The sequence below is a fragment of the Pteropus alecto genome, unplaced genomic scaffold (assembly GCF_000325575.1).
Source record: "Pteropus alecto unplaced genomic scaffold, ASM32557v1 scaffold7, whole genome shotgun sequence".
In the NCBI taxonomy this organism is placed as follows: Eukaryota; Metazoa; Chordata; class Mammalia; order Chiroptera; family Pteropodidae; genus Pteropus; species Pteropus alecto.
The window spans coordinates 33,591,370-33,604,153 of NW_006494614.1; the positions used below are offsets into that span (position 1 = coordinate 33,591,370).

At 47.6% G+C, this 12,784-nt stretch overlaps 1 protein-coding gene across 1 annotated transcript in view; it reads left to right on the forward strand.

Annotated features, from left to right (window-relative positions):
* The window catches only part of TRAM2 (translocation associated membrane protein 2), a 69,371-nt gene that overhangs the window by 48,162 nt on the left and 8,425 nt on the right, over positions 1–12,784 (forward strand). The window contains exons 3-7 of the mRNA XM_006926440.2: positions 1,840–1,949; positions 2,439–2,555; positions 8,377–8,435; positions 9,666–9,750; positions 10,347–10,417. Of these exons, the coding sequence (XP_006926502.1) occupies positions 1,840–1,949; positions 2,439–2,555; positions 8,377–8,435; positions 9,666–9,750; positions 10,347–10,417 (442 nt within the window). The remainder of the gene's footprint in view (positions 1–1,839; positions 1,950–2,438; positions 2,556–8,376; positions 8,436–9,665; positions 9,751–10,346; positions 10,418–12,784) is intronic.

A 12,784-nucleotide genomic window follows, 5' to 3' on the forward strand; every position in this document is an offset into this window, starting at 1 on the left:
TTGCTGGGTCATATGGTAGTTCTGTTTTTAATTTGAGGAACCACCATACTGTTTTCCATAGTGATCCAGGTAAGGAACCACAGGGGCCTGAATGAAGAGAGAGGAATGGAGGAAGACGGGCTGTAAGGGATAGAAAACCATTAAGCTCCCTGACTGATGTCTTTATCTCTAGGCACAGTGCTATCTGCTGCTGTCAGAGTAAACTTTCCAAAACTCAAATTTTATCATTTTCCTGTTGAATTTGATTTCTTTGATGTTTCTATGTTGCCTTCAGGATAAAGTTCACACCTTTTCACATGGCACCCAGGCCATTCACAGCAGCCTCTTCACCTGTCATGACAGCCTCCCCTGTTCCCATAGCACTTCAGCCTCATTCTCTGCATCCTTTGCAGGTGCTGCCTCCTCAGCCCAGGATGCTTCCCCTACTCCCATCCCTGACTACCCCTACTTAATCCTGGGTTTCCTGTTCTCTGTGACCTGCTAGCCCATCACCTCTACCCCAGCTAGAGTCAGGCCCTCATCTGCCTTGGCTGCCTGTGTTGCCGTGTTAACTTCTTGGTACCACATGCTTGTCTGTAGGTAATGATACAGATACATTTGCTTGTCAGTCTTCCAGCAGCCTCTGCATATTTCAGCAGTCCAGTGCCTCTCACAGGTGTTGTCCTTGCCACCCCTCTCACCCCCTCACCACTGCCCACTGTCACATTCTCCCAGTCCAGCGATTTGACTCTCAGAATGACCCAATCAGTTCTACTTCATTCCGTGGCCACCCTGAAATCCATCGACCTTCTGGTAACTGCATCTTAGCAAAGACAGATGACTCATGTGTGTATGACTCAGCGCGAATGCAGCACAGTTGGAAAGATGGCCTGTGTGCCTGCTGGCGGGAGGGGATTTTACTCAGTACCAGAGATCCAGATCTGAGTTCACAAGCTCTTGCAACCCTGTGGCCTGCCAACTGGAAAACGCGGGTGTAAATCCTCCTCTGTCTGTGGAGAAAGAGACTACCTAGCAGAGCTTTATAAGACATCTATATCTGGGATTCCATCTAAGTGATTACTATTAAATAATATTTTAATAAACCACCATTTATTTCATGCTTACACCATGGTTATAGGCACCATGGTAAACATCTTGCCTATAAATTATATATTTTATTCTCACAATAATGTAATTCTCCCAACATCAACAACAGAAACAATAGCAAGTACATGTATAGCAGTTACTTTGTGCCAGGCCCTGTTCTAAGCACTTTGCAGTTATTAATTCATCTAATTCTCACAATAACCCTTTGATACAGGAATTACTTTTACCCTCATTTTACAGATGAGGAAACAGGCAGAGAAAGGTCATGTGTAGGGGTGCCCCTAAATGCCATAGGAAGTAAATGACAGAGCTGTGATACCAACTCAGGCTTTTGGGTCCAGACTCTTAATCTTCACGCTATGCTTTCTCCATGAAGCATAACTGTAATCCATTTTACAGGGGAGGAAACTGCAGCTCAGAGAGGTTGCTCATTTATCCATAGTCACACAGCCAGTGTGATTGAGATCAGTTGTCTCCATCCCCTAGCCTGTAACCACTGTGTTCTCCTGTCCAGACTCAGGAGATACAGTCATCAAAAAGCGTGGTATGCTTGGTTCTCCTTAGTCCTCCCCATTGGCACTTTCCAAGGGCCAAGACTTTGGTTGGGTAGGAGTCTAGGGAAGAAGCTCTTTCTTCTAAGTCTGGGGTTTACAGAAAAAGGGAAGCATTTTCCTTCAGATCTCTTTTCACTTTTGGGTCCCAGAGTGTTTCTTCACACCAAGGATGCTGACGTGGCTATTATTATCTCCTCAGACAGCGAAACCGTGCACTACCACTACGGGCCGAAGGACCTGGTTACGATCTTGTTCTACATCTTCATCACCATCATCTTGCACGCCGTGGTTCAGGAGTACATTTTAGATGTGAGTGACGTGTCTAGATTCTGAAACTGGGGCGATGTCTTGGATTAGAGGAGCCCACGTAGGAGAAAGCTGCAGCTCTGAACTTGTTTGCCCCCTAATCTGCATGCCCTGGTTAGACCTGTTGACCAGATGGTCTCTGTCTCCTCTCACAGCCTTCTTTAGTCAGCGCTTGCAACAGCAGTATTTATTACATGGGGAGAGAGCTGTCTGAAATATGACAGGACAGCGTCCTTATGGGTCTGTCATACGTAGCCTGGTTGGGGGCTACTTTCTTGACATCTAGGCTGAAGACGTTAACCCTGCTGCTTTCTTAAAACACTTGCATTAGACTAAGCACTGTGTGCACACACAGTAGGCTTGCACTGAAGAACTTGTATTATGGCTGACTTCAGACTTCAGCCCTTTCATGGAGAGGAACAGGAGTTTGAAACCTGCCTGTTACCAGTATACTCATATATATTAATACGTGGAATTCTCTTTATTCTTTAGAAAATCAGCAAACGGCTTCATCTCTCTAAGGTCAAACACAGCAAGTTCAATGAATCTGGACAGCTGGTCGTCTTTCATCTCAGCTCAGTGATATGGTGCTTCTACGTGGTGGTGACGGTGAGTGGTCCTCGGGACTGCGGAAGGGTGGCGCCTGGGCCGCCAGGCAGCATGGCTCAACTTGGATTGCTAATAAGATCACCTCGAAGGGCTTAGCTGGAAAGAAAAAGGAGTAAGGAGCAGTGTGGAAACTTGGAGCAGTTTCTTAAAACTGAAGCTATTTTTGTATTCTCATGGTATTGTGGTGAGAAAGAGGCCAAATGATAGAGCTGGAGAGAGTCAACTTGTCCGGAAAACAATTACTTGTTATAGTTGTTGTGCGAGGTTACAGTAATGGTACTATGTATCTAGATAGCACTGTCATTTTATAGGGCCCTCCCACAAATGCTGTCCCATAAGATAAGTTTTATGTTCATTTGGGTACCCGTGTTATGGATTGTAGAAACCCACACTTAAGTTTCCCCGTGTGCCCATGCTCACGTGCCTTTGAAGTAGCAAGGACAGGGCTTGGACCTGGGAGTGTCTGGTTCTAAGTCCAATGCACTTTGTTTTACCCTGTTGGCCTGCATCCTCTTGTCTACACATCAAACCCTGTGAGAGTCGTTCCCATTCTCACAAATGCCTGGAAGACCAGTCAAGTGATCTACCTCCCTTTTCTATACAGTAGGACTCTTATTTCAAACAGCCTTTGATACAGCAAAATTCCTTCCTGCAAAGGAATGTGACGGCCCTTTGGGATTCTCTGTAACAAGATCCGGCCTGTCCTGTTAGGAAGTATTTAATTAGCATCCCTCCTCCACCCACCCTCTCTCACCACACCAGCACCACCTGTCTGTAACCTGGTCTGTTTTTCAGGAGCTAGGCTTGTTCTATGAGAAATCCAGGCCTGGGGTTGGAAAATTCAGCAGCCCTGTGTGACCATTTATAAATTTCCTTTGCTGCCTTTTATTGACACCCTCACTCCCGTTGTCTTCCTTCAGTGACAGTGATGAGCTTTTACACCCCAAGGAGCTCTCTGCCTCTGGAGCTGAACGTTGAATTCATATTCTCAGAAACGTCAACATATTCTTTTGTACATTGTTTTTATTTCTGTTATCATTTAATCACGAAACAGTTTCGAAACAGTTTTCCTGAACAGAACACTAGGAATTTTGAACGCAGGACCTAAGACTTCTGTCCTCTGAAGCAGGGCTGACGTGTTACTCTGTCCCACGGACTTACAGGTAGTCTGTGCGAGTAGCGCCCCCTGCCATTGTGCAGTGCACATTCTGACCCTGCGAAGTCTAGGTACTGCTGGATTTCATACCTCTCCCCACTGCTTGGTGTTTGGTTCATGCCTGCCTCTGGAGACCCTGAGCTGCTCTGAGACAGAACGCACATTTAACTGGTCTTTCAAGAGAAGCATTGCCTCATCTCTGAATGAATCACTTTTACCCTTTCTACCTCACCCCAGACATTCCACAGCAGCTGTGACACATTTAGACCAGATTGGAGGCCAACAGCCAAGTTACTTAACACTCCTTCCAGAGTGTGAAATGCTCAACTGCTCTGTCTTTGCTTCTCTCAGCCTTCAAGGGCTTGAAAATGATGATGCTAATTAGTCTGGGAGAATGTAGCACTTTTCTTGGGGAAGCTCATAACAGGCTTTTATTATGGTGAGAGTCAGTTCCCTACTCAACATCTCCAACAGGAAATGGAGACCTAGGGGACCCTGGAAACCTCCTGTGACCCCACCTCCTAATAATAATACCATGTAGCTCCTAGCCCTCACCTACTCCATCTGTACCATTCTGTGTGGAATGAAAACAGTTGAAGAAGAGAGGGTAGTTTTGTAAAAGAAGTGAAAATAGCTAGGTGTTTTTTTTAATCTTATTTTTTGTTTTGATGCACGTTTTACTTGGTTCTTCTCTTTCACCCTTCATAGCCAGTTCATCAGCAGGCCCTGCCAACCCTTTCTCCAGAACACACTGAGGTTGTGTTGGTTGCTTTCTACCTGCACCTCCATCTCCCATCCAGTGGTTCTCTCCAGGGGAGATTTTGCCCTCCAGGGGACATTTGGGAATGTGCTACTGGCATCTAGTGGGTAGAGGCGAGGGGTGCTGCTGAATATCCTATAGTGCACAGGACACTCACCATGACAAAGAATTACTCAGTCTCAGATATCATTGGTGCCAGGGTTGGGAAACCCTGACCTGTAGTCCAGGCCACCGTCGGCTCTGGTCCGGATCACTAAGTATCTCCCTTCTAGACGGAGGCTGTTTCTCCTCCTACACCCTCCCATCCCAGTCCATTTTCTACTCAGCCAGACAGATCTTTTTAGCATGTAAATCACATTATGCATTCCTCTGCTTAAAATCCCCCATCCTACTTGCAGTGAAATTTTTTCTTCCTGACTCCTGTGCTCTAGGCCCTGCTGGCCTTGCCCATCTCATCCCACTGGCCCCAGCCCCACCGTTCTTCCCTTGGCTGCTATGACTCTCCTGCTGTTTCTGCCTCCTGGGCTTTGCACGGTTGTTGTTCCTCTGATCAGATCCTCTGTCCTCTGACATCTCATGGCTGGTTCCTTCTTGCTGGCTACGCCTCCACCTAAATGTCGCTTCCTCAGAGAACCCCCACAATTTGTGCCCATTACTGTGGTGTTTTTCTTGTTCACGTGCATATTCTTTGCTGTCTGCCTTTCCCACTAGACTCTGAGCTGCTTGCGAGCAGGCACCATGCTCCCTACTGTATCCTAGTACAGTGCATGGCACAAACTAACTGCTCGCTAAAAATTGGTTGTGAGAATGAACGGACTGCAAATGCATCTTCTTGCTCTATCTTTCAACAATTTTTAAAGTAATAGACCGCTTTTATAAACATCATAGATGATCATTCTTAAAAAAAAGTAAGCAATACATGAAAGTTGAAAAAAGAAAGCAAAAATTTACCCCAGATCCCTCACTCCAGAAATAACCAGTTTTATATTGGTGTTTGATTCAGACATTTTTCTCTGCATTTATATAGGTGGAGTGATAGGAGTGTGGCATGGTGGATGGGCTGACTTCCCTGTCTGACTTCCTTGGGGTACCTCACTTCATATTTTAAAACCTAAAGTCCAGTGCTTAGTGAGAACGTGGTAGAGGAAACACCTTGAACGCTGGTGCTTGTGTTAGGGCTGAGTTCTGCTAATGGACTAATTACTTAAACTGGAACTTTAGTATTGGTTGTACCCGTAGGACAAATGCTATGAGGTACGTCTGACTCTAGGTAGCAACTGTTATGACTGGATTCTGCTGTTTCTATGGTTTTTGTTCTTCATACACCAAAAAGGAAGGCTGTCGGAGGAGGGAGAAAGGGAGAGATTGTTCCAGTTCAGGCCTCACTTAGCTCATAGGTCGATTTGTAGAACCAGAAGAGAACAAAGGATTTCAAAAGTTCCCGCCGACACTCTGCCAGTACCTGTCTGTGGGTGGGAATTGGGGTCGGTTATAGGTGCTCCCTCTGCCACACCTGGCTCCTTGGGCGCTCAGGTACTTGGCATGCCTGCCCCAGGCCCCTCTCAGGCAGCTGCCTGGCCCGAGGTCTGGAAAAGGCTGTTCTCAGAGCAGTGAGTCATTTTTCCTCTGGCTCCCCATGCTCTCCTCCCTCCACCCCCTCCTGCGTAGTCCCAGAAGACTGGACGTTCGCAAGCAAGCAAGCAGCATTTTTCTGGGGACTTTGCTTGCTGGCTTCAAAGTTCTGACCTCCTAGTCTCCTAAGTAAAGGGGCCAAGCTGGGGAGGGTTCCTGTTTAAAATCACAAGATCATTTGGGCTTTAGATTTCTCTCGGTGCTGCCTCCCTTGGCCAGTCTTTTTTTGGCAGAAATTCTTCTACCTCAGTCCCAGAAGTACCATTTTCCTCCTTAAATACATCACTGCTTCCTCTAGGAAGGAACGTTTTCACCTCTGTGATTTCCCTGGAATGAGGTAGAGAGTGGAAGACCACGAATTGCTGTGTGCCCAGGTCCAACATTTTCACGAAGCCACGTGTGTGATTGGCCGGGTTGTATGGCAGCCATGTGGGCTCCTCCAGCTTCACATGCCCCAGAGCCTCAGTCTGTGTGTGATGGTGGGAGTAAAGGCGGTAGTAATGAGAAGAGACTAGAAGGAAATGAGGCTGAGGGTTTGGGATGATACCTTTCGTTCAGATCTAAGTTTCCATGGCTACGCTGGCGCATCTGCATGATCGGACGACCTATCAGGTTCTTGTATTAATGAGGCCCTAGGTTGTGGGATTGGGGTTGTGGACAGTACTGGAAATGTCCCAGAGTGGGTGGATCAGTCCTCACTGGGAAGTAAACTGAGGAGCTGATGGATAGTATAACCTGGAGTACTTCTCACTAAACTGTGTTGGCTGCCTCTTTCTCCTGAGCACTGCCTACCTGCTGTTCTCAGCCTCTTCATGAAAGCCACCGGCTTCATTAATTTTTTGACTTAGTGAAGCAACCAGGCCTGAGGTTTTTGGACCAGGAAGTTGGTGGCCCAGCTCAGATTTCAGCTGTGCCACTGAAAAATCGTCTTGATTCAAGAGATCCTTCCCGTCTGTCTCATTGTTTTCCTGGTTCTAAAATGAGTTCATACTAACCTGTCTTTCGGTGGTTCATTTCCTCATGTGTTTCATAATCTTGGATTGTAAACTCATCTTTAGCAAGGTTTTATGTGTGAGAATCCTGTACATTCTAAGATGAGAGTATGTCCCAATGGTATCACTGGCTCACAACACTACTATTAATACTAATTTCATAGCCTGATGATTCCTGGATCACACAGGTGCTATAAACCTATGAACTCCAAACCTATGAGAAAGTGAACCTGAGGTTACACATTTTTAGGGGATAATATTTCTGTTTTCATCCTGAGCCCAGGATGAGGAGGCAGCTTCTTCATCTTCCTGTGTTGGTCGTCAAACTCTTTGCGGTCTACTCTTTCTCTGAGGTTGTAGCGCTTTAAGGGTCCCAATTTTTATACAAGGGTCTCAGATGTCACCTCCCAAGGCACAATCTTCTGTTTCCACATGGGCACAGAGATCTTGGCCCTCCACCTTTACCTTATTGCTATAACTTTTAGCTCCCTGTCCTTTTTGGGGTCCCAGAGGTTTTTCCTTTCTTATTGTAAGCTCTGCTTTGCATTTAAAAGAATATTTATTACATTTCATCCAGCATTTCTAGACGTTTTGTGATGAGAGGTTTTCGGGTTATATTCCTTTACTCTATAAGAGGCCCTGGGCTAGTTGCCAAAGATAAAGAAGGGCAGGAAAAGTTCACAGGCTGTAGGAACTTGCATAGCAATAACAATGCAGTGTGATATGTTACGCTTATGAGGCCTATGGGGTGAGGCGTCATAGCGAGGCCCATGGTGATGTGAAAAGCCAAACTAGGCTTTTTCCAGTGGACGGTGATTCTGGAGTCCATTTGCTTATTCATTCTCCAAGCATTTCCTGAGTGCCACATGCTAGGCATAATACTGGACACTGACACATAAACATACGTAACTGTCACATTTATTTCTAACAATAACTGGGAGGGCAAGTATTTTTATCCTCATTTTACAGATGAGCCAACTGAAGCTTGGGGACTAACTTGTTTAGAGCTTGTAGCTAGTGTGATTATAAGGCCCACATCCAGGTACAGACTCCTAACCCCAGCAGACCTCTTCCTACTCCATCACCTCTGTTTCACAGTAAAGACACTAGCCAGATGCCAGCGGGTCTGGCAATGGAGAGGTCCTTCATTCTCACGGTTCCTGTTCCTTTGTCTTTCCGGCAACTGGAGATTAGGTGCGTCCCTGACCCCTGGGTCTGCTCAGGGCCCCAGCAGGTCTCACATTCACATCTCTAAATGCCATCTCTTCTCTCCCACCACAGGAAGGATATTTAACAAACCCGAGAAGCCTTTGGGAAGACTACCCGCATGTGTACCTCCCGTGAGTATGCTCATGACTAGGTCCCTAGGGAGGAGCCAGCTGGTCCACTGGCTTCCTCATCCTAAAATGTGGCCAGAATACCAGGGTGCCAGCTGGATGGGGACCAACCATACCCCGAGCCTGTTAGGGCACAGTATCATGGAAAGCAGACTTGTCTGGGAGCTGCTTTCTCCTAGTCCCCTTGACTTGAGAATCTCAAAATGAAGTGTCATCTGCACTAGCCCCTACCTCAGAGGTACCGTCTTAGCTCAGGCTGCTATAACAGAATACCATAGACTGGATGGCTTATAAATAACAGAAATTTATGTCTCACAGTTCTGGAGGCTGAGAAGTCCAAGATCAGGGCGCCCACAGTTTCAGTGTCTGGTGAGGGCCCACTTCCTGTTCATACACGGCCTTCTCTCTGTGTCCTCACAGGGCGGAGGCGGAGAGGGAGCTCTCTGGGGCCATTTTTACAAGGACATTAATCCCACTCATGAGGGCTCTGCCCTCATGACTAAATCATTTCCCAAAGGCTCCACCTCCTGATACTGTTACACTGGGGATTCAGATTTCAACAGATGAATTTTGAGGGGGACACAGACTTTCAGTCTGTAGCAGGTTCCTAAACCATGTGAGAGATACAGAAGCAGAGAATCTCTATGAAGTTCTCCGGCTTCGTACCTTCTTGGTGACTCACTCCAGTTCACAGCACATCTTCTCTTCCTGCCTTCCATGGCTGGTGCTTCACTGGAGGTAGCATCCCCTTCCTGTCCTATTCCAGATGAGACACCCAGAGGACAACGGCTGGTCCCATGTCCTCGGGAGACCACTCTTTGCCTTTCCTAAGACTCTGTAGAACAATGACTACAGAGGCCCTAAAGCTGAGTGAGATCCTTCCTTTGCTACTTCGATCCATTTGTTCTTCAGTATATTTGCCCTGCCCTCTTCTCCACTGACAGTGCGCAAGACTCAGCTTTCTCCTCAGCCTTCTCTTCTCCAGGCTGAAGACCCACCTCTTCTGCCTTCTCTTCATCATTTTTGTTTCTTTCCATAGACTTTCTGTGTCCCTTTAAGTGGTCTTGTCTGTGGAGCAGGGTCCCCAGGCCCAGCGGTGTGGTGCTGGCAGACCTTCTTGCCTCCTTTTCTCGTTCCTCCCAGGCCTGGCCCTTGCCTTCCTCTCCTGTGTTTAGCAAACACTGCAGGGACATTTTTCTCCATCCCTCTCGTGTAACTCTCCCTTGTCTCCAGCTTCCAGGTGAAGTTTTTCTACCTGTGCCAGCTGGCCTACTGGCTGCACGCACTCCCTGAGCTATACTTCCAGAAGGTACGGAAGGTGAGTACTCATTTCCCCCTCTTGAAGCCATTTGTCCTCCCCTCCCCTCCTGCTGTTCCCAGTAATTCTCTGTCCCTCCTTTAGAAGCACAGAGCATTGGGTGGAGATGGGGATGTGTTGGCGGGTTGAGTAAAATGCTGAGTCAGCCCTTGTCGAAGTCTCCAGGAAGACCTCCATGAGAGTGTCTCTTGCCTGCCTCCACACTAGACATGTATGTGGCTTTGAGGGAGTTCTAACTCTCATCTTCTGGGTGGCGGATGGAAAAGTTTTTGCCTTTCCCACAGTCTTTTTTTTTTTTTAATAGCTTCCTTCTGAATTATTTCCAAAAGCCCTGTTCCCCAGTCCCTGTCCCTTCTTTCTCAACCCAACCCTGCCCTCTGACTACGGACCCGAAGCTGCTGCCTCACCCTCAGACTTAATCAGCAGCCTGGTGCACAGGCCTCTGCCATGATCTGGGACTGCCTGCGTTAAAGCAGGCTAGCCCTGTGGCCATGGTGAAGGTGGCCTGGCCTGCCCTCACCCCTCCACACTCCCCTCCATTCCTGCATCTTCAGTTAGGGATGAGAACATTCTCTGTCTGCTTCTTTTGTTTGCAGGAGGAAATTCCCCGCCAGCTCCAGTACATTTGCCTGTATCTGGTCCACATAGCCGGAGCATACCTCCTAAAGTGAGTGAGACTCCAGCAGCAGCCACATCTTGCCCTCGTGTCTATGCATCTCTCCAGACCTTCATTCAATTAGCAGGCATTTATTAGATGCCTTCTGTGTGCCAAACACCAGGCTTAGACCTGGGTATACAGAGATGGATGATCGAAGATTTCTATATCTTTAGTGGTTCATTCTCACCCTAGTAGGAGACAGTTGCAGACATAGTAGGAGGACAGTTGAGTGTGATAAGCGCTATACTGTGACATGTCATCTGCCAGGGAAACCCAGAACAGCAACTGTCTCAACCTGAGACAGCCAGGGGAAGCTTCTGAGGGATGTTGGCACTTGATCTGTGGCCTTTTAGGTGCAAGGCATCCTGAAGCTGTGACCAGTGGCGGAAGCTGTCAGAGCTCGCAGCCCTGGAACCCCTTTCCCTTTGATTTGTAATGAAATGTAGAGTAGTCCCTTCTTGGTTGTTTAGAAGTCAAGAGAATTGCTATGGTGTTTGGCTTTGGATGTCTTTTCTATGAAAAGATTCATTGATGAATAGGATATGCCATCACTAATTTGGGTTTTTCTTGGATGTTATCATGCAGTATAGCAGAAATACCCTCTACTTTCTCTAGGCTGGCGTTTTGGGAACTTGAGCATTGTGTAGCTTTCTGCTAAGGAACCTGGAGGTCCTGGTGCCCATGATCTCCTAGGTCCTCACAGCAGGCGCCTTGTGAGGATGATGGATTCTGGGTAACCCGGTCAGGAGGAAGGCAGGTCTCAAACCTGCTCACTCGTCTCTGGAGGCCTAGAGCAGCATCAATTCCTAGATGGGTGTGGAGGGGCGAATGCTGGGTGGTGGGGTCACCTCCGCCTTTGTGTTGGATGCCCATATGTCACCCGCAGAATAGGTCCGAGGAAGCCAGTCTGCCCTGTGACCCCAGCAGTATGTGGCGAGGGCCCGGATGAGAGTGTATAGGCAGGTCCTAATAGAAGGAAAGCTTCCTACTGCTGTTGGATCCCTGCTGTATCACTACTTCTTCTTCCCAAAGATGTGGGATGCTCCACTCCACATCTGACATGAAAAAAGGGCAGCAGCTGACCTTGTTTGTGCTGAGTTCTGTGAATTCTTGTTCTGGAATGAGAATAGGACTGAGAGGGCAGGGAGCAGCAGATCCTCCAAAATCACACCTGTCCCGTTCTCAGTGAGGCTGGCACCATTTGAAGGTGCAGTTGTGTCTCTGCTCATTTGGGTACCGTGACCTTCTTTCCCTTCTGTCCTTGTTCTCGTTTTCAGAAGTGAGTGTGGGGAAAGGAGAAGCCCTTGGCTACAGAATTTCCCACAGAAGACGGGCCTTTGAAATGCAGAATGATGTGGGGTCGTTTTGGTGAAGTGCTTGGCTTTTGGAGGTCTTTACTCACTCAAAATAGACTGAGCCCTCCTGTGGGCTGGGGGCTGCTTTAGGAGCTGCAGTTATATCTGGGTGAAGGCAGACAGGCACAGCTCTCCTGGGGTGTCTGTTCTCATGGGAGGCAGACCATAAATAAGGAAATAAGTAAATAGTTTCCTGTGTGGTAAGTGCAGTGAAGAAAATAAAGCAGGGCGATGTAATGGAGCGAGTTGTGCCCTTGCACCTTTGGTGTGGTGAGGGAAGGCATCTCTGAGGAGGTGACTCAGGTTGAGGTGTGAATGACAAGAGCCAGGTATGGGGAGATCTGGGGAGAGAGCTGGGCAGGCGAAGGGAACAGCTGGTGCACAGCCCTGAAGTGGGAGTGCGCATAAAGCCCAGGGTAGCTGGAGTACAGAAAGTGAGGTTTGAGGCGAGGTCATGGGCGGGATCATGTTGGACTTTCGGGGCCATGCGAAGACATTGGGTAGTTTGCACATCATTCTTTTGACCTGTCCCAGGATCCAGTGACTGTTATGATAGAGTTTGCGCTTCTTTGGTCTCATTGGGTGGAATTGGCCAGATCCTTATGGATCACTCACTGCCTGAGTGAGTGAGCTAATGAGTGCTCCTACGTTATCTCATTGACTTCCTGAAGCCCCGCATGATCAGCAGGACCTGTCATTTCGCTTTGCATTTGTTTGAATGACAGCTGACCATCTACAGCAAAGTGCCTAAGAAAGTCAGTAACAACTTCATGCCTGGAATTGAGCAGAGGGGTTGATGTCTGAGTGGACGCTCATTTTTTAGAGGTTAGTTCTCTAGCACAGAGTTTTGTATTATGTTGAGTTTTGCTTCTTCATGCACTTCTTAGCTGTGAAGACTTGGATAATGAAGAAATCGGGCAGTGGCAATCCCTCATATTTCTACGAGCAAAGCTCAGCAAATTGTTCTGAGCACTTTTTATGCCTGGGCCAGGTGATGAATGCAAGGTGACATATGCTATGA